The sequence below is a fragment of the Hakea prostrata genome, chromosome 1, assembly GCF_041222555.1.
Source record: "Hakea prostrata isolate BN-2017 chromosome 1, UWA_Hpros_2, whole genome shotgun sequence".
Taxonomy (NCBI): Eukaryota; Viridiplantae; Streptophyta; class Magnoliopsida; order Proteales; family Proteaceae; genus Hakea; species Hakea prostrata.
The window spans coordinates 27,697,620-27,719,568 of NC_142600.1; the positions used below are offsets into that span (position 1 = coordinate 27,697,620).

At 38.5% G+C, this 21,949-nt stretch overlaps 2 protein-coding genes across 4 annotated transcripts; one reads left to right on the forward strand and one right to left on the reverse strand.

The window, feature by feature from the left end:
• Positions 1 to 3,511: 3,511 nt before the first annotated feature.
• On the forward strand, positions 3,512 to 16,455 carry LOC149028573 (adenine phosphoribosyltransferase-like protein, putative (DUF2358)). 3 transcript variants are annotated; one of them, XM_089137782.1, is made up of 8 exons: positions 3,512 to 3,850; positions 4,090 to 4,196; positions 4,442 to 4,507; positions 5,583 to 5,665; positions 14,263 to 14,302; positions 14,453 to 14,499; positions 15,773 to 15,851; positions 15,945 to 16,037. In XM_089137782.1, exons 1-7 carry the CDS (start codon positions 3,642 to 3,644, stop codon positions 15,830 to 15,832), a joined length of 612 nt encoding a protein of 203 aa, XP_088993908.1. In that variant the 5' UTR covers positions 3,512 to 3,641; the 3' UTR covers positions 15,833 to 15,851; positions 15,945 to 16,037. The 3 variants fall into 3 exon arrangements, with proteins under 3 accessions (XP_088993908.1, XP_088993900.1, XP_088993913.1); XM_089137774.1 differs by lacking the exon at positions 14,263 to 14,302 and having other exon boundaries at positions 15,945 to 16,455; XM_089137787.1 differs by lacking the exon at positions 14,263 to 14,302 and having other exon boundaries at positions 15,773 to 15,837; positions 15,945 to 16,051.
• A 2,068-nt stretch (positions 16,456 to 18,523) lies between these two features.
• Positions 18,524 to 20,397, reverse strand: LOC149028574 (uncharacterized). The gene has a single exon (XM_089148769.1). It carries the CDS (start codon positions 20,006 to 20,008, stop codon positions 19,037 to 19,039), a length of 972 nt encoding a protein of 323 aa, XP_089004895.1. The 5' UTR covers positions 20,009 to 20,397; the 3' UTR covers positions 18,524 to 19,036.
• Between the last annotated feature and the right edge of the window lie 1,552 nt (positions 20,398 to 21,949).

Genomic DNA, 21,949 nt, shown 5'->3' on the forward strand with positions numbered 1-21,949 from the left:
ATAGTTTCCTCGCCATCTCCACATCGACTACATATAGGATCCACCTTGAATGATCTTTTACGCATAGCCTCACCAGTCGCCAGTCCTCCTACCAAAACTCTCCAAGAGAAATATTTAACTTTAGGTGTTGCTTGGGCTTTCCATATGCCTTTCCAAACTGTCACTGGAATTGTAGAGCTGCTCTGAGTATTTGAAGATGAGGGCCGATTCCTTCACTTTTCGTCCTGCTCTTTGCATAACACCGAATAGACTGCTTTAACCGAGCATCTACCATCATAGGCTCCTATCCAGTATATATAATCTGAGGAAGGAAACAATGATAGTTTAATTTTGTTGATGGCTTCTCTATCAGATGATTGGAAGTACTGGTGCAACAAGTCTTCTTTCCATCGTCTAGATTCATCATCAATTAGCTCTGCAATAGAATTAATGAGACAGTGTGGTGGTTTTAGAGATTCCACTTTGTAGTCATGTGTTGTAGGAATCCATTTATCATTCCAGACATCTATTTCTTGGCCTGTCTCTACTCTCCAGATGAGGTGATGTTTCAGGATTTGTTGGCCTTCCATAATACTTTTCCATGCCCATGAGTCTTGAGGTTTCACCTTTGCTTCTAAGAAAGATTGACTTGGGAAATAGATGGCTTTGTAAAAGTTAGCCCATAGGGAGTTAGGATTCTTCCATAACCGATGTGCCACCTTTGTAAGAAGTGCTTGATTTTGAGTGAAGGTATCTTTGAAACCCAATCCTCCTTCATGTTTCGGCCGACAAATCCGGTCCCATGAAACCCAATGAGTTTTTGATTTATCACCCATTTCTCCCCAGAAGAAATTAGCTGAGACTTTCTTAATCTGGTTATGATAAAGTTTGGGAAGTTTGAAGTGAAAACATGCATATTGGGGTAGGGAAAAGATAAGTAACCTAAGAAGAACATCTTTCCCTGCATGAGAGAGTAACTTCACTTTCCATCCTTCCAATCGGCGGATCACTCTATCCATCACCTCTTTAAAAGTTTATTTTTTCGATGTCCCTATTTCAGTGGGTAAACCCAAGTATCTCATGGGTCCTGTTGAGTATGAGATTTTTAATACTCTTGAAAACCATCTCCTAAATTTCACGTGTGTGTTGGGACTGAAGAACAAGGAAGACTTCATAAGATTGATGGCTTGCCCACTGGCTTTGCAATATAAGTCTAAGCATGCCTTCAAATTACACACATCATCTAGCTTTACTTCAGAAAAGAGTAAACAGTCATCAGCAAATAATAAATGAGCTAAGGTAGGAGCCCTTGACTTCACCTTATACCCTTTATCAATTGAGCTTCCTCTGCCGTTTGAATGATAGTGCTAAGTCCTTGTGCACACAAAATAAATACGGCTGGTGAAAGGGGATCTCCTTGCCTGATGCCTCTGGTGGGAAGAATTTGTTGTGTGATATGGCCATTGATGAGAAGTTTGTAGGAGACTGAAGTGACACAACTCATAATGAGTGTTACCCATCTTGGTGAGAAGCCCATTTGCAAGAGCACTGCTTTAATGACTGAGCTCAACCCTTGTGCACACAAAATGAAAATAACAAGGAAAAGATGATCTCCTTGTCCTATGCCCCTAGTTGGGGGGATGGGCCATTAATCAATAACTTGTATGAAGTAGATGTTATGCATACCATGACTAACCCAACCCATCAAAGCCCAATCTCAAAAGAATTTTCTCTATGAAGCTCCACTCCACTCTAGCCTATGATAGGCTTTCTTCATGTCCAATTTAATGGCCATAAGTGTTTTCTTCCTTTTCTTCATTTTTCTTAAAATAGTGAAAATTTTCATGGGCTATGTATATATTATCTAAGATCAATCTTGATGGTAAGAATGCAGACTAATATGTGGCCACCACCTTATTCAGGATGAGATTCTACTTGCAAAGATCTTGAGATAATTTTAGTAGCCATTACCCCTAAGTTAATGGGTCTAAACTGGTTAGATGATTTAGGTGGGGGGACTTTAGGAATGAGATACATGTCCAAAACATTCAAGTCAGTGTTCATTTAACCATTTGCAAAAAAGTTAACCACAAAACAAATAAGATCATTTTTAACAGAGTCCTACAAATTTTGAAAAAAAGAGGGGGGGAAACCATCTGGACCTGTGGACCCATGGAAAATAGTGCCTTCTTGATTTCTTCCTCAGTTGGTATCTGGCAAAGGTTGTAGTTCATATCTGAGTAATGCAAAATTCAACTGATTGAAACACTTGATGGAGGGCATCTTCTTGATGTGAAAGCATTGGTAAAATGATCACATAAAATTTTAGTTAGTTGTATATGAACAATGTCAAGTTTTAAAAAACTTAACCCTGTCTACCGTTGTTGCAGCCTGGAAGTATGTTAATTTGTATCCTTGCTGCATTCTATGGTCAGTTATCATATCTAAAGTATTCCTACCAAAAAATATATCTAAAATACAAATTAAAGTAAACATTTATTAGAAACAACGATGGTTATTTATTTCGGATTCAGGAATTATTCAGATGGAGAATTATTCAGAATAATTCAACTAATCAATTTTCTAATTCAATCAACTAAGTGGTAAAAAAAAGTGCAGAAATTGAAATTTGGATTTGGGTTCGAGAATTATTCATTTGCTAAATGAAAGATCAGGTAAGCATTCGGATGTTTAAGAAACTAAGTTTAAGAGAAATTAATTATAAAAATAGTTTATTAAAGGGATAATTACTGTTGCCCCCTGTAGTTTGATTTTATTACTAATAAAACTATGTTCTTTACGAAATTACTGTTGCCCCCTTTCCTTATAACGGAGTTAAGTTGCCGTTAAATTTGAATATGTAATGTCTAATTTGTCCTTCATTAAAATTAAGAAATCAAAAGACGATGCTTCCCCATTTATAAAACCAGATTAAATGTCAATTTTACCCTAAATTTCATTTATTTTGAATTAATGAAATTGGCAAAATCCAAATCCAATTTGGTTTCCCACCCTCACTAAACTTCATTTATTCTGAAAAATTTTTAGGTGATATTCAATTTCCAATTTGAGTTGAATTTGATTTTCCTTCCTCTTCGGTTTCTATTTGAGTTTTATTCAATCATTCTTTCTTTATTTAGTGGTGTTACTTATTATTATTTTTTTTTTGAAAAATAAAACGGATTATAGTTATTTTTTTTGTCCACAATTAATTAAGGGTACTACTGTAACTTGACAATAAGGTAAATAAGTAAAAGATAATTATAAAGGTATTTTGGGGTTTTTGAGAAAATATAAAGATGCCACATCATCATTTAACTAACAGAACTTAACGATAGGGGGGCAATAGTAATTATAAATAAAGTTGAAGGTTGGATTAGTAATTTTGAAAAATACAGGGATACAATAGTAATAAAATCAAAGTACAGGGGGTCAATAGTAATTATCCCTTTATTAAATGAACATAATCAATACTCAATAGTTTATTAAAAATCAAAACTAACATTGAGACCCAACGGACAGATTTTTTGGGTAAACAAGTTTTAACGAAATCAATTTCTCAAGACTGTAGTTGTTCATACGTGCTTTATCTTGCATGGAGCCATGGATTAATTAAAACCATAAATTACAGAAATACTGGGATCTGTACCGTGTAGAGGAAAATGGCGACTTCAATTTGCTTTTGCCTCAGTTCTTCTGTCAATTCTCGTTGTCTCCCCCGCTCTTCATATCCGCTTAACTATTTGCCGAGGACCCAGAGCTTCCTTTGCTACTCAAGTGCAAGGGACAGCAGTCGAACGCCTCAGCTTTTGAAGATTGCTGTTAATGGAGTCACTGAGATTCTACGGCTCTTCTCCCCGGGCAACGATCGGTGATAATTTCTTGTTTTTGATTGGTTACTACTTACAATTGATTTCTACTCTCTTTACTCTGCTTGGGTTTTGTCTCATTCCCTTGTGTATGCCGTGAAATGGGAAAAATACAAAACTGGTCACTGGACTCTATGTGGGTTTGGAATCTGTATTGAAAAAGCTTATTCTTCAGGGCTGTCAATTGTATTGGGCGTGCACTTGTCTACTTAATGCTCTTAACTCTTGTGATGCTCTGCAGATTGAATGGGGTGGAATATGCACAGGTAGATGAACCTTCAATATCTGGTATAGATGATGTTATGATGATCCTTAAATCGGATTATGATAGTGCTTATTTCGTTACAGGTGAAATTTTGTGTTTCCCTTTTCCTCTCTGGTGTGTGTGGCTAATGAGTCACTGGTTTCGTATTCTTCAGTCCGTATTTTTCAAACTTGTTGCAAGTATATAAAATATGTGAGAAGCCCTTCCAATATATTGGAGTCTAATAATTAATCAATCCCTTAGCGTGGACAATTTTGGCTTTTCTTAGCATCTTTCATCATGATAAAGCCTAGGCAGCTAATTTTTTTTTCTTTCTAATTTGTAACAGGAAAGTTCACTCCTACTATTTATGCTGATGACTGCATCTTTGAAGACCCGACAATCAAATTCCGTGGTAGGAGTCTTTTCTTTGTATATTATGGTAGCTTGTTTACTTCATTATTAACAGAAGTTTATGACTCATATCACAGAGTGTAATGAGCAGTACATGGTGCTTTTAGTTTATAATATATGAAAGGGTTCAGGGTCTTCATTTACCTCTTACAACCCCCCCCCCCAAAGAAAACAGAGGAAGATACAAGAAAGTTTCATGAAGTAAATAATACATTTGTCTTACACTTATCAGATCATTGTAGTTGCACTTGTTTCAATTAATTGGTCCATCTGTAGTTAATTGCTCCTTATTCGCCAAGGGTCAAAGTCAAAGCACTCAAAGCATGTGTAGAAATAGGCAGATTGTATGGACAAAGATGTATTCAAGATTATTTCAATTCCTCACTAGTAACAGAGGTTTTGTCAAAAGTTTGGTGTTCACGATGAGAAGTTATTGGTTTCCTGCTTATTTAATAATTATCCTCTTTGTGCAAATTGTGAAACTTTGCGGAGACTTATATTCTTTTGATGTAGAGGCTTTCTAGATGTATATGATGATATCTGGACAGATGGATCCTATATGAATTGTATGATGAAGTACCACATGAGTGGATATATAGGAATCCAAATCTGCCGAAGTCACTCATGTTATGATCTTCTACATCCTAGGTCTCCCTATTCCGTCATCTGGCTCATGTTCTTCATGTAGCATTTAGACCAAATGACTATGAAATTATGTTGATACTTCTGCATTACGAGTAACATAGGAGGTATCTCTATTTCCCTCCCGGGGATCTTTAGAATTACCCCTGATTAATAATTATCCTCTTGTGCAAATTGTGAAACTCTGCTGAAACTCATATTCTTTTAATGTAATTTTTATTAGTTGCCTCTGACTTGGAGAAGGTTGTTATCCACTCATTGCTTACTTTTAGCAATATGTTTCCTTAATAAGCTTTAAAAGATCTGACTTATGTTGGGTTTCTGTTTTCACCTGATGTGATATTTGAAGGACAATAGCTGAAGCAGTTACTGTTCAAAACTACATATCAGATTGAGAAAAAACCAGTTAACTTGTATGTTTTTCAACCCTACAGGTAAGGATCTTTATTCTCGCAACTTGAAGTTGCTTGTGCCGTTTTTCGATCGCCCATCAATTGTATTACAAAAAATTGAGAAGGTATTTTATTCTTGAGTGCAAAGATTATATACTCAATGAGCTTCCTGCTTTACCTTATGAATTAGTTGGATTTCAAAGAGAAGAACTTGCATCAATATCTTGATTTCAATTTAAGTGTAGGTTTGGTTCATACCCCATGTTGAAAGAGAGAAAGAAATGGAGTCTTTGTTATTCAAATTTATTTTAGGCTTGAAAGTTTGAGAAAGAATGAGGTGAAGAATGAAGGAGAGAAGAAGATGAACTTGTGGATTTGGTTGTGGAGGCTCAGATAGAACTCATGAGCACTCCTTAAAATAACTTCACTATATATAGGTTGTTTTACAAGTTGAATCTATGTAGGAAATAAAGTAGAACCAAAATAGGAGAGGATCTCCCAAGTTCAATTATACTAGAATACCTAATTACCGCCTCATTCTCCTATTGAGAGCTAACTCTCGATGGAACTTTCCTTTCCCAAATTACCCTTCCTAATACTCCCCCTCAAACTGGAGCATATATATTGCTCATGCCCAGCTTGTTACAAATATAGGTAACCCTTGCACTCCTAAAGCTTTGGTGAACAAATCTGCAAACTGTTCTCTAGTCCTCACATGCTTGGGGAATATTATGATTTGCTATAACTTCTCATGAACAAAGTGACATTCGACTTCAATATGCATGGTATGCTCATGAAAGACTGGATTGGATGCTATATGAATAGTAGCTTGATTATCACACCAAAACTTCATTGGTGTGTAATCAACAAATCCTAACCCATGAAGTAGTTGTTTTATCCATACCATCTCGCATGTGGCATGTGCCATAGCCCAATACTCAAATTCTGCGCTTAACCTTGCTACCACAATTTGCTTCTTACTTTTCCATGACACAAGATTTCCTCCAACAAATGTGCAATAATAGTTTGTAGTTGATCATTTATGAATAGGAGATCCAGCCTAGTCAGCATCAGAGAATTCTTCAACATTCCTAGACCATGATTAGTATAAAGAAGTCCACGTCCTGGTGCTTTCTTAAGATACCTCAGAATTCGAGTAACTGCATCCCAATGTGTTGTTCGTGGGGTAGACAAAAATTGATCTCACAACATTGAGAGGAAAGGCAATGTCAAGTTGAGTCATAGTCAGATAATTCAATTTTTCTACAAGCCTTTTGTACTTCTCTGGATCATCAATAAGGGTTCCATCTTTTGGCATTAACTTTAAATTGGTTTCCATGGGAGTGTTTAGGGGTTCTGATCCAAACATTTCAGTTTTAGAGAGTAAATCCAGTACATACTTCCGTTGAGACAAGAAGATTCCCTTTGTTGATTGGGCGACTTCAACTCCTGGAAAATACTTTAACTTCCCCAAGTCTTTGATATGAAATTTCTCGTGTAAGTAGATCTTCAATTTCTGAGGTGTCATCTCCTATAATGACAATATTATCAACATAAACTATGAAAGATTTTGCCTACATTAGAGTTGATAAAAATGCAAAGTGATCACTTTCATTGCGTGTCATCCCAAGTTCTATGACAACAGAAGTGAATCGTCCAAACTATGCTCGAGGTGACTACTTGAGACCATATAATGATTTGCAGAGGCGACAAACCATACCCTTCTCCCCCCTGAGCAACAAACTTAGGTGGTTGCTCCATATACACTACCTCATGCAAATCTCCATGAAGGAATGCATTCTTCACATCCAACTGAATAAGGGCCACTGGTAGGTAGCGACAAAAGAGATCAAAATGCGTATGGATGTAAGCTTGGCAATAGGCGAAAAGGTATCTCCATAATCCACTCCATAAACTTGAGCATATCTCTTTGTAACGAGACGAGCTTTCAGGCGAGCTAAAAAACCAGCAGGATAAACTTTCACAGTGAATATCCATCGATAGCCAGTAGCAGTCTTTCTTGAGGATAAAGGCAAAGATCCCAAATATGATTGTCTTCCAAGGCCTGTAATTCTTCTTGTATTGCAATAGCCCACCCAAAACCAGACAAGGCTTCAAGAACATTATTAGGAACATGATAAGTCTCTATAATAGATATAGCGATAGAAAACCCTGGTGACAAAGCAGAATATAAAATAAAGTTAGAAATGGGATACTGAACCCAACGACGAGTATCTTTTTGAAGAGCAATGAGAATATCAAGGTCAGATGTGATAGAAACATCCTCAGGATTAGCAGACGAAGTTGGCACATAGGTAGAAACCGCAAGTGCAGAGGGGGGGGGAGCAAGTGGTTGTGGATGGCATAGGTACACTTTGGTGATGCCTAGCAGAGGTGGAGGTCAAGGAACTGTGCTTTGTGGAAAAATACTTTGAATAATACATAGATCATCATTGAGATAAGTTAAGCTAAAAGATTCAAGTAGAAAAGGTCTGGACTCAAAAAATGAGACAATTTGCAATAACAAAATATTTTCGTAAGTTGAAAGAATAACAACGATACCCTTTTGGGTCCGAGACTACCCAACAAACATACACCTAAGCACACAAGGATCAAGTTTAGAAATTCTCAGACGATGATTGCAAATGTAACATACACAATCAAATTCACGGTCCCCACGCATTAGAATGAACTAAAGAAAAAGGTTGGTCTGATCTTTTATTTATACGAGGGAGAAAACTCACTTGATGAAGTTTTCCAAATTGACAAGACTCACAATCGAACTTAGAAAGAGAACGAAAACTTTTAACTACGAATTTTAAGTTTTCCAAAGAGGGATGCCCCAAGCAACAATGTATTTGATGGGGGATGGAAATACTAGGACAAGCAGGAGAGGATATATCCTCGAACAGATATAACCCCCTTGATATACGACCTCTACCAAGCTCTTCTTCGTCGTAAGATCTTGAAACAAATAATATCCAGGAAAGAATGCCACAAAACAATTATTAGTGGAAGTAAATTTATGTACAAATAATGAGTTAAAAGGCAAATTAGGTATGTAAAGAATTAAGGGTAGGGTAATAAATGGAGTGAGTTGAACTGTACCCATTCCTTTAACATTGGTATGGGAACCATCAGCAAGTGTAGCCAAAGAGGATGATGGAACAAAAGAGGAAAATATACCTGTAGCCCAGGTCATGCGATCAGAAGCTCCTGAGTCAATGATCCAGGGCTAGATGCAATCAAAAGGCAAGTGGTAGCATTACTTGTCTGAACAAGGGTGGTAGTGGCAGATTATGGTTGAATGGCCTGGAATTGAGTGAAACAAATATAGTCTTCCTTAGTCATCTTTACAGTATTACCCTCAGGTTGAAGTGTTGAACTTTAGTGGTTGTAGAGGCTGGTTCAGAGGTGGTGGCTGCATTAGCATGTGTGGAGGCTTCCCATGATGCTTCCAACAATATTGTTGAATATGTCCTGGAGGACCACAATGATGACAAGTCTTAACTTGTCGTACTGTAAGTAGAATTGTATGAACCCGGATTTTTTCTAGTATTATTTCCTCAAGTTCTTTCTGTGCTCTATTCGTCAAGTGTCTGTCCTCTAGAAGTGCCGTGGTAAACTATTGCCAAAGCTGAATTTTCTATAGAGTTGTTGATACTCTCCCTTGCAACTCGAAGAACTCTCGAAAATGTGTTAGCTAAAGTGGGTACATGATCACTGCCAAGAATTTGTGCTCTGACTACCCCAAACTCCTTTCCAAGGCCTCCTAAGAAACTCATAATAGCTAATTGCGCTGATTTTGCATAGTTTTGACATCAGAGTAGATAGGTAGAATAAATTTTATACTGAGTAATATCTCTACCTTTCCTGTTTACTCTATAAAATTCTTAGGACAATTCGTAGATTCTAACCGGATTATTCTGACTAGAATACAACACATTCAAATACTCCCATAATTCCTTCACAGTTTGCAAGTGAGTAACCAAATCAACAATATTGTTGGTCAAAGAATTAAACATCTGCCCAACTATATTGGCATCAGTAATTGCCCAGGTATCATCATCTTTAGGTGCAGTCTTAGTCAAATGATCTTATTTGTCCCCATCTAGTAAGAACAATTCTAACTATAGCCTTCCATTGGTGGAAGTTTCATACACCCTCTAGTTTCTTCTCAGTCAACCGATGAGAGGATGAAGAAATAATTTCAGTAATGGTATTTGTTAAATTAAAATAATCGCAAGCGCACGGTATCGTGTAGCTAACCATCGATCTCAGGGAGATATGTCACTTTAGAATTTAATCTCTTAATGGTAACGCGAGAGTGCAATGATTCAAAATTCTTAACTAATTAATTAAACTAAATGAGCGGTCCTAACACATACATCTAAAGCGATCGAATTGAGACTAAAAAAAATAAAACAAACATAACCAACGCATAAATAAAAGGCAGGGGAAAAATGCGAATAATAAATAAATAAATAAATAAAAGGGAAGTGATCCGAGTGTCAGCTTTAGATCGATGGAAGGGGAGCATAATTAGGATGACTTTGACCGTGGACCCTTTGCCGTAGCTTACAGTCCACCGATCGGGGAATGGATATTAGAGTGAAAAAATATAGAAAGTAGATAGCAAAGCAATAAAAGGAAAAGGGAAACCTTAACCAAAGAGAGGCACGACTATAGGCATCTTTGATTAAGGACCCAGGGGAAAGGAGAACAATAAATAAATGCGAGAAAAAAAATTACATAAAGTAAATAACAAAGCAATAAAAGGCAAAGGGAAACCTTAACCAAAGAGAGGCACGACTGTAGGCATCTTTGATCAATGACTTAAGGGGAAAGGAGAACAATAAATAAATGCTGAAAAATAAATCCTAAAGTCAAGAATATGGAGGGGTAGATAGAAGCAGGAATGGAGGGGGAGAGAAGATTATTGGCAAATGTTACTTGTATCTTTGAATCTCGAATAATAAAAAAAAAATTTGAACGAACGATTCGAATCTCAACAAACCTAACAACCAGATCTAGAATGATCTAGATCTACAATTGCTAGACCCAGAGAAAAATGAATCCTCGAACTTGAAACTTGAACTTTAACTTGAAGTTGAAATTGAAGTTCCATTACATAGAAAAATAGAACCTAAACATTCAATCTAGAAACTAAAATCCCACAAAACAATCAAAGAAAACTAGAGAAAGCCTAAATAAACTAAAGAAAAAAGAAAGTATGCTCCTCCCAAGCTAAAAAATCTCGGGAGTTCTCTCCATAGAGTAATTCTAGATTACATGGGATATGATTCTGACAAAGTTTGAACAAGCTAAAGTTCTATCGACTCAATAAACGAGGGTTTTAGCGACAATCAGACTGACAGAGAGATCAAATGCACAATCACCATGAAGAGGATCAAGAAGTGGAAGCCCCTCCAAAAATCAGGTCAATGGACACCGGAGACCATAATGCGGGCTGATAAACAGACGAGACACCAAAACGGATTCCTCCTCAAAAGACTTCCCTTTCCTCTGACAAGTCCCAAATAGGAAAAAAAATAAGCAGCAAGACTCCTCGTGTCTCTTTATCAAAATATTGGAGTCCCAAACACCCAGCCCACAGCCAGATCAAGCCCATTTCACTGAGAATTTGAACGAACTCTTGACGGTAAAATTGCATGTTATACCCAAAACTCAAAATGTTTGCTTAAATCTTGAAAAGTCCTAAAATCTGTAAAAACAACATAAAACTTAAGATAGCTCCACTCTAAGTGTGTAAAATGCATGATTTATGCCCTAAGATTTCACACATAAATGTGCTCATCAGTTTTTTACTTGAAGTATCTCCCATATCCAACCACAATTATCACCAAGACAAATCAAATTAATCCCAGAAATCAGAATCAGATTAATCCTAGAGATCAATTTTTTTTTTTGATGAATAAATAATTATATTAAAAAAGGCACAAGGGAACAAGAATCCACCCTTCAAATGGAAGGGAGAAAAGGAGAATTAAGACCGCAGGAGACAACAATGAGTCCTGTTCCTTGGGGAGTCTAGCAACCGGGGGGTGGGGGGAAAAGGAAAGCCTAACCAAACATCAAAATGGATGGCATTCCAAATCGAGTCAAAAGAGTGGGATTTGGAAGTCCATCGCCTAAGATTGCGCTCCCACCAGAGATGATGGATGGTGGCACTGAAGACTAGCTTGCCAATACGATCACAAATGGAGGGGCCAAAGAAATTTCTCAAGATCCAGGACCAATCTCTAGCAAAACCTAAAGAATGCTGCAATCGGGGCCAAATGGTAGCAAGGGCTTTTCTCCAGAGGGAACTGGAGAAGGGGCAAAGAAAGAAAAGGTGCTCTAAGTCCTTTGAACCATTCCAACATAGGATACAGTTGGGGCTAGCAGGGATGTGCCGGCTAATGAGGAAAGACTGGGTGGGGAGGGCTAGGTGAAGGGCTCTCCATAGGGAAAGGGAATGGTGGGGGATGTGACCTTTGAACCAGACCAAGCGGGGCCAAGGGGGTTTAGGAGCCGAGGATAGAAAAAAGTTCCAAGTGGATGAGGTGGAGAAGGTTTTGGAGGGGGAAGGGAGCCAAACAGTGATGTCAGAAGGGGTGGTGGAGAGGGGGGTGAGGGACTCCCAAACTTGAGAGAGACTAGGATGGGGGGGGGGGGGACCAAAGAGCTATTGGAGATGAAAGTAGACAAAGGGGTGGATTTGGGGATGCGAGTGTCATAAACTGTGCGGGGGCCAAGTAAAGTAAAGAGAATGCCCATCGGATGCCAAGGGTCAGCCAAAAAGAGGTGGAAGAACTAGACGAAATAAAGGAAGAGATAACGGTGAGGGCCCGTGGTCTCAAAAGGAGGAGCTTTCGCCAGACCCAAGAAAGGTTGGAAGGCAAAGGGGAAGTCCAAAAGGAGTCAGAACGGAGAAGATAAGAGTAAACCCAATGAACCCAAATGGAATCTTGCTTAGAGGCAATTTTCCAAATAAGCTTGAGGAAGCAAGCTAGATTGACATCCATAATTCGGCGAATACCCAAACCACCTTTGGATATTGGCTAACATATGGAAGCCCAACTAACCGGGTGGATAAATCGCGAAGCTTCCCGACCCTTCCAGAGGGAGGCAGCGAAGAGAGACTCAGAATTAATTCTAGAAAAGAACCAACTTGAACCAGCAGACTAACTCAACACTAGTCAAACCAAAATGAACCAACAAACCAATTATTGAACCACCTGAGAATGGCAAATTCTAGCACAACTCTAGCATCAATCATGGCAATGATCTTGAGAAGAGGTCATCGCACGGCTCTCCCCTTGAAAAGGAAACTCACTCTAGGTATTCACTTGCATTGATCTTCAAGAGAGACACCAAAATAGTGGCAGCGTAAGGTGCTGCATCCCCTTTAATTTCTGGAAACGACTCTCATGCCAGGTACGATCTCTTTCCTTTCTATAAAATCAACTGTTTGTACTGGTAATTTTTAGAATCGAAAGGGATAAGAGGACCTACAGCTCTGATACCATGAAAGTTTGAGAAAGAATAAGGTGAAGAACGAAGGAGAGAAGAAGATGAACTTGTGGTTTTGGCTGTGGAGGCTCAAATAGAACTCATGAGCACCCCTCAAAATAACTTCACTATATATAGGCTGTTTTACAAGTTGAATCTATGTAGGAAACAAAGTAGCCACCATAGGAGAGGATCTCCCAAGTTCGATTAGACTAGAATACCTAATTACTGCCTCATTCTCCTATCGAGAGTTAGTGCAATGCAATTCGCTAACTCTGGATGGAACTTTCCTTTCCCAAATTACCATTCCTAACAAGGCTGTAATAAGAACTCCACTGTCTAGAATGCATATGTTACATCAAAGTTGTTTGGAATAGTTGAGGGAGTGATATGATATCATTGCTTTCCATTCCTGCTCTCAGAGCTGCTTAGGTTTGCATGTTACCCATCTAACTTGGATATTATGATCAGCAGATGAGACTGCTACTTCAATGAGAAATGGAGAAAATATAGAAATTCTTTCTGGATGAACACTAAAGAACTACTAAAGTGACGAGTTCATTCAGTCTTGTGCTTTTTATTTAAACTTTGTGGTTGAAAACTTCTGGGCTTTCTGCACTTCAGGAGAACTGCAGTTTTAACTGATGACTTGAAATTCTTTGAAGTGTTATACAGAGTGGGTTAGATAGAGTGTTGGATTTATGACCAACTCCCTGAAAGATGTGATAAGATTAAGTCAAAATAAAAAACTCAGGCTACTTTCTTCTTTCTTCATTTCCCTAAGGGTGGGAACAACCATTGCCATTAATGGAATACTACTCATTTCTAAATGTCATATGGTTGTGAAGTATATCGCTTGTGCCTGTATTTCTATCAAGGAACTTTCATGGTTGAGCTGTGGAGGTGATCATTCTCTAAGATGAGACTTTGGAGCTGCTTGATGTTATCAGTCATACCAACTGGCTTAAAAGGAAAAGAAATAGCAAGCTGCATTAAAATTGAAAGGAAGCGAAAGAGAAGTAATGAAGTTAGAATCATTTGCTCAATTGCTAAGTGGTTATCAAGTTGAAACTCATTTACCAAGTAGATAAATCTTACCTGCCCATATGAGCTTGGGAGCCATATTGAAAACTACGCCAATACATGGCAGATGATCATGGCCATGAATGTACTGCATCAGTTTAAATGGCCAATGTCTATATGACAGATACTCCTAAAAGGAAGAAGTTCATTAAAGCTATCATTTGGTTATATCAAATTTGGCATTTGTTTTCCATAAAATGTTCTTGTGCTCGTCTGCCGCCAAAAGGCATGTTTATATTATCCACTCTTGTCCAATAAATTATTTGATAACTGTCAGTTGCACAGTTATTCTTATATTTGCTGATTATATGCAGGGTATGAATCCTCAAACAAACTTTGTACTTGCAACATGGGAGCTAAGGTGGGTTTGATTGTTGACCACGACATTTACTAAGAAAATGATTGAACTAAAAATGTGATTAGGCATCCAAACTACAAAGAAACATCAAACATTTGCACTTGTGGACTATAGAGAAAGCTTATTTTCAGTAATTAATACAAAACCATGAACTTCTGGATGGATTATACATATACACATGCTCATCTATTGTCCACCTCTCCTCCCCCCCCCCCAACCCAAAAAAGAAATATACACACAATGACGACAATTTTTGACATATTAAATTATCAGTCATGATTTTGAATAGGATAATTAATCATTTGAATCATTGGCATCCTCACCCATTTGTGTTTCCTCTAAGGTTTCTGGTCTTTCCTCTCTCAGCTAATGTTGTTTGGATACTTAAAGCATGCTTAGCTACTCATAATAAAATACTAGTAGTTTTTCCCTGGACAAATGCCTCTGGAATGAAGTTTTGTTGTCCTCCGTATTTGTATACTCGATTTTCTTTCCTTGACAATTAAGTTGTTGGTCAATGATTTTGAGTAAGATAATTACTTTTTTGAACTATGAAGACCCACATCCATTTGTTTTTCCTATAGAGGCTTCTGGTGCTTGCACTTCCATGCTACATTTTCTAGATACTAAAAATGCTTGGTTACAAATATTAGCAAAATGCTAGTAACTTTTCTACATGTGTACCTCTGGAATAAAGTTTTGTTGTCTTCTGTTTCCATCCGCAAATTTTGTTACTCCTTGCAAGCTCACTCACTTTTTGGATAATTAAAGACACCTATCAATGTTAAAGTTGTGGTCTGTGGACCAGAGTTGTAGACTGAGGTCAAGGTATCTGTCTTGAGGACTCGAGCAGAGTGCTATTCGACATAGAACTCCCTCTCCTTATCCTTTTAGATTCTTTTATGGTTTTGTTTATTTCCTAATCTGATTTTCACTCCTACGCCCTCTCTAAGTTGGTTCTAAACTAACTAGGCCAGTTTTTTGGAAAAGGATACATAGCCATCAACTAATCCACCTCCCAACTGAATTTTCTAGGTTCCTACCCAGTAAAATTTTATATGTAGATATGTTCCCAATTCAAATGCAAGCCAGACTGATTCAGAGAATGTGGCTCCTTGTTCTTTGCCTAAAATCTGAACTACTAGTTTCTTAAAGCTTTGGGATGTTATTATTAAATGTCATCTCTCTATTGAATTACATGAATTATGTTTTCATGCATTGAAGTTAACCCCATATTTGATGGTTGAACTTTCTCTCTTGTTGGCTGAATTTCCAGAACATATCTCAAGCTTCCTTGGAGACCTCTCATCTCAATTGGAGGGCAAACAGTTTATGATTTAGGTGATGAGCTCAAAGTGAGTAACTCTATTTAGTTGCAGAAGTTGATTACAGTTGATATTTTCTTTGATTCACATTGCTTGTATCTAACATCCTTTTCCTTATGCAAGATTGTGAGACATGCTGAGAGCTGGAATGTGTCAGCAATTGAAGCAGTTGCCCAAATATTCACTCCTAGTTTACAAAGGAATGGTGAATGAACCCTGTATCTCCAGAAAGTGTCTCATGACATTATTGTATAGCTGTGAAATGTGGAGAACTGCACAAATTTGAGTTGTAGATCACATATTGTTTTTATACATGTAATATATTGATCCTACACAGAATATTGAGCATAGGTTATTCATTTCATTACTGCAATTGTTTCATATGGCAGATGGTCAATTTTTTCATTGCAGCAGACAGCATGCTTAGTTGATCCTCCAAATCTTGTGCTAGACTACTTGAAGTGGAAACATAGTTAGGATTGAATTTGGAACCGGTGTACTGTGGATCATCTGGAAATTTTGGAATTCTGGTCAGAATACAGGAATAAAATGTTGGTAAGGCTCAATTTAGTTTAACTTTAGCCAATCTAAAGGTGGCTTGAAATTTTCGGACCTGCAGTTTTGGTTGTGCTAGAATTGATGAGTAATAGAATAGAACAAATTGTTGAGAGAAGAGAACAACCTCTAGGGTTTCACTAAACAGGAGCAGTGGTTTTTGTTTTATTTTGTGGAACTTACTCTTGAAATAAACCTTGACCAATACATGCATGTCAACTGAAAATCTATCAAGTAGCAATTCCACCTGTTCACCAAATATGCGGTGGGGTTTCTTAAAGAGCAAATCTGAACGCCCATGAAAATGAGACATGAAAAGAAAGTTGAACGCAGGAAAAATGATGAGTACTTAATATATTGTTAGAAAAATTCTTGAGACTCAATCAATTTTTGGACTGATTAGAGCCGATTTATTAAAGACTAGCCTCCATTGAGTCAGATGGAAGAGACTGGCATGGTAGAATTTGGTAGCTCTAAATTTGTACGCTTTCATCAAATTCAATAGACAAATAGTAGCAGATGTCACCTACTATGATACACTCATCTAATGGATAAGCAAAATTAAGCAGTAGCTTTTTCCATTTTCTTCCACCAGGCCAATAAATTAATTAATTTAACAAAAAAAATCGGAGAAGAAGACAGAAGAAGGTGAGTTAATTGGGGTTCAAGACCTTGTTGGAATAGGTAGAAATAGCAAGGACTGTAGCATTATTCCAAACTCAAAGGAATGATTGGATGCAACACAAAAAGGTCTATGTCAAATTGTCAATGTTCTTTCTCTTTATTTATAGGTGCTGTTCTCGTTTGCAGGGGAAGTAAGAATGTTTGTTGATAGGTGGTCCTCAGTCCTCACCCTCATGGATCATGGTTAGTATAATAGCATTTATGCAAGCTTTGGTGTCTGAAAAGATGAACAATGATGAGAGCTCATTGTGGTTTGTGGTCCTTCTCGTGTACATAAATCCATGGCCTCATGCTCAGTGCAAAGGGTGATCTACTTTTATCAGTTTATTAGCTGAACCATGATGAGTCCTGTTCAGTCACTTGGAAGTACTGGTCAAAGTAGGGTGTGGGGTGTGGGTTCCGCTAGCTGGTCCCCCTGTAGCAGCTCCCCCTCTCAAGTGTTTTCAAGTGACTGGAGAGAAGAATGGGGAAGGGGTGCTATGAATTTATGATGATGCAGGCTTGCAATGTTGAGTACTGGTTGCTTTCATTAAGAAACAAAAGCCCTTTCTTTGGGCCCAAAAAAGATAGAGAAAGAAAAAGAAAGCAAAGCAAAGCCTTTCCAGTGGAACAGGAGAGTAATCCATGATGATAGGAATTTAGGATTAGATGTTTTAAGGCTCTACAGTAGGCAGATCTGGACTAATGTCACTCTAAAAACTCTCTTATTCAGTTGGAACTGAACCACCTCTTGTCAAAGGGTATATAACCTTTTGAGTCTCCTTATTTTGCTTCAGTTGTCCGCATTTAATGCGCAGGACAGTCTACAACTGTTGGATCGTTGAAATGTGGTCGAGATCAAATCTTGACCTTGACCACTCGTTGCTTTAAACCAAGAGATGCAACGAGTGGTCTAGATTGAAATCTCGACCACGTTTCGACAATCAAATGGTTGTAGTAGTCTTGCACATTAAATGCACAGAACTGAAGCTCTATCTTCAGTCCAGTGGGTAGAGAAGACCATGCTTGACCTATATCTCTTCACCAAATATTTAGAAAGGGACTCCATTTTTTAGCACCCACAAAGTAGACTAGAGATAGACTTCCTTCCTAAATATGTGATAAAAATATGCAAAAAGTACACTCCTCTACACTAGCGAATAAAAGATCCAACTCATGAACTTTTAATCTGGTGTAGCCTCTAGTGAGCTGAAACTTGATTGAAGTTGGGGTTATATGAAACCTGTGGGACTCAAAACCAAGCCATGGAAATTGGAACTGAAATTCTACTTAACATTAGTTTTACATTTCCCATTACCAGCCAAATTGGATGTTCGACATAGCCCTTATTGGTTCAACCAATCCCAACTGTTTGGTCCGAACTGGTTGGACCTTTCATTCCACCCAGCAAATAGTGGGCCCCATCTCAGCAAATATTGGGATTGGGGCCCATCTCGTAGGCGGGAAGAAGCCTACACGTCCAACTTGCGCCAATATAAATCCAGCTTGAACCAATCTGGAATCAACTGTCAGCTCTGAATCGCGGAGTCAATGGTCATCGAAACCAGCATGGTTTCAAACTTTCAACTTTAAAAAACATGGGAATCGGATCTGTGAATCGGTAGATTCGGATCAGAATTCGCCAACATCGATTCCACTCCATTTTCACCACTCCCGCCCGATGCGAGAGGCATGGCCCATGCATGGATGTTATGGAAAACTGCAAGTTTACAGAGTTCACCAGAGAGAGAGAGAGAGAGAGAGTGTGCGTGTGTTTGTTTTCCTTCACAAGCAATTCACCTTTTCGACAACACAAACAATGCCACCCATTGATCAGAATTTCAGATGGAAATGAAGAGAAAGTTTTATCAATTTTATGTATGTATAAACAGTTTTTTTCTTCTTGATTTGAAGAAAGAAAATTTCAAAACAAAATGCAACTTTAGCTATAATTCACAGAATAAAATTCTCCATCAAACCTCATGGAATGATTGATCTCAGTCAGTTTTCCATGCATAGAGCAACAACGAGAAACCTCCAGTGCTCCCACCAGACCTCGTAGAAGAACAAGAAGAAGAACTCCTACCTCCATCACTGCTCTCCTCTGCCCACTGCAAAACACTGGAACACGACGATGACGAAGACAAAGATATCGCCGACGGCGACAACGACAAGCTTTTCCTCATGAATCTCTTCTCTGGGTCAACCATCTCAGGCCAAACCCCACCATCCCCTACCTGAAACACAAACACTCCATGCCCACCGGACCCTGCAACCCAATTGAACACATCCCAATAAAACTCCACTTCCGATCCACCCACCGCAATTCGCTCATTCCCTCTAAATTTCCACGCTAATCTCTTCACGATCAGACCCACTTCGCCGTCCACCTTCACCCTCAACATTCCGCCGTTACATTCGATCCCAATTTGGTGTTTCGATCCAGAGATCTGCGCAGTGGTCACGAAACTCCTGCGCCCAAAGACGTGTTCGCGGCGGGATTGTAATGCAGGCTCGGCGGATGGAGAGATTTTGGTAGCTCCGGTAATCCGTCGCAGGGCGTCACTTCTGAGATCACCTAAGAAGAATTCGATATGGGTATCGCAGACGATGGCAATGTAGAACGACGAAGCGGGCTCAGCCGAGTTCCGGTTAAAATTAGCTTTACTGAAATCACAATAGAGCTTGACTCGGCGGTTATGGTGGGTTAGAGAGATGGATTTTGAAGCAGGTCGGTTTCGGAAGAAGGAGAAGGTTGATGGGGCAAGAGAAAGAGTAATCGAGAATGAATCTGTGGCTTGGAGGGTTAAAGAGTGGGAGAAGAGGGTTTTGGACCAGGTTAAGGTCAGTAAGGTTGGGTGGTTGCAGAGGTGAGTATGGTAAATGCAGGTGACCAGGTTTTGTGGTTTCTGGGTGTCGCGACTTTCATCACTCGACGGCTTAGGACTCCCAAAGCAGGAAGGGATCATGGTTTTGCTGCTTCTCTCTCTCTCTCTCTCAGAGAGAGTCTCAGGCTATAAAATGAATCAAAACTGAATCACAGAAGCAGAAAAGAGAGTTGCAGAGCTTCCGGGTTCTGGGTTTCCATGGTTTGGTTGAGGAGAAACTAGTTTTGTTTGATATTTGATTTGAAAGGTTAAATATGGGGGGATTTGGTTGGTGGTGGCCCAGGTGAGTTTGGTTTGCTTTGGATACTGAAGAGAAACTGAAATGATAAGCCCCAGCTTCGTCAGCTCCAGGACAGGCTTTTATGTGGGGTTTTGCCGGCTTGATTTGCGCCATTGACAGACAAAGGATGATGGAGAAAGGAATTAGAAACAAAGAAAGAATTGCTTCTTCTCCTCTCTCTCTCTCTCCTTCCTGTGCCAATGTATGTTTCATGATCAGTTTTGTTATGTTTACCCAAAAGAAAAAAGAAAAAAAAGATGAGTTTTGTTGTGGAAGTGGAAGTGAGCTGGGCAGCACTGGAGTTTGCCTTCACCGTTACCTTATTACTTTTTATCTGAAGACAGACTAAAAGGGTGGTCCTTTCCTATATTTTTTCCTTGTGGCCGTTCTGAAGATGGGACCTTTTTAAACCAAAAAGAAAAGGAAGAAAAAAGATGGGACCTTTTGGGTCTTGGGATTTGGAAAGTAGGGGAAAGTAAGCAAGCAAACGAAGAGTCACATGAGCCTTACAGGGTGTGATGGAAGTGTTTTACGGTGCCAATAGTGACTTGGATCTCTACCCTTTTTCCGGGTAAAAGAGTTGGATTTTTACCCCCAAAACAAAAAGAGAAAAAACCCCTTTTGGTTAGCTTAACAAGCAAATAGAGGGTTTGAATATATCTTAGGAATCAGGGGTGAGGTGAGGCTTCATGTATATAATAGTTATTCTTCCTCATAAAAAAAAATAATGTATCACATCACTTTTTATATTTGATACATATTAAATAAGATTGGTTGAAGAGTAGCTTCAATTTCGGGTTGACCATTTGAAAGATTCAATAAATCAAAGCGAATCGTGATACCACTTGTTAGGGATAATGGATGCACAATTATGAAGAGAAGAACACAAGCAAAACACACAACGGATTTAACATGGTTCGGTAAAACCCTGTCTACATCCACCAGAGAGAAAAGGAGTTCCACTATTTCATAAAAACTTCACACCACTCTCACACCCACAAAGTGTTACCCTTTGCTTCCGTGTCTACTAGGTTATTCCACATAGACTATTTATAGGGAAACCTAAAACCATAATCCCAATGTAATTACAAGTTTACCCCAGTACTAGTAATTGATCCAAATCTTGTTTCAATTACAAATACAACCAAAATCATAATTACATGGACCCATAGAATACAAGACACACATACGTTGTGGAAATTGTGAAAGATATTTGGAGGTTGAGGGATGGTTTGATCTATCTTCGGGTGGTTCATCGGATTTGTAAGACCAATCGTTGTATTGATTATTTAGCAAGCTTGATCTTTGTTCATTTGGAGATTCAGTTGTATACGAATAGTCTACCTGACAAACTTCACAGTCTGTCATGTTTTAAAGTGCACCAGTGGTCCTGTGTGAGGGGAATTTCTCGTCCCCTTCTAGGTAGACATTGCTATAGTTGGGTTTAGGTTTCGTACATAAGATACTCAAATAATATTATATGGAAGTCACCTCTCATGAATCTTGGTTATAGTCTTACGAGTGTAGGGATTTTTACATATGAGTCATTCGAGGAGGTGAGTTTTACATTATGAATTCCATCAAAATACTTTACATCCATTATGTACATAAAAAAATTTCCAACTAACATCTTCATTTCTTTTTTTAATTTTTTTTTTTTTTTTTGTTGCCAACTCCGGTTCCAAGGCTTTGCCCTGACTAATCCGGTGTTCAACCCGGGTCACACACCTGGCTGTGGTGGG

What these genes read in the sequence shown, in the direction of transcription:
- LOC149028573 (XM_089137774.1), top strand. Translation starts at nt 3,642, where the DNA reads ATGGCGACTTCAATTTGCTTTTGCCTCAGTTCTTCTGTCAATTCTCGT. An exon ending in TAGTGCTTATTTCGTTACAG is followed by an intron (nt 4,197 to 4,441) that starts GTGAAATTTTGT and finishes AATTTGTAACAG; the next exon opens with GAAAGTTCACTCCTACTATT. An exon ending in CTTGCAACATGGGAGCTAAG is followed by an intron (nt 14,500 to 15,772) that starts GTGGGTTTGATT and finishes CTGAATTTCCAG; the next exon opens with AACATATCTCAAGCTTCCTT.
- LOC149028574 (XM_089148769.1), bottom strand. Translation starts at nt 20,008, where the DNA reads ATGATCCCTTCCTGCTTTGGGAGTCCTAAGCCGTCGAGTGATGAAAGT.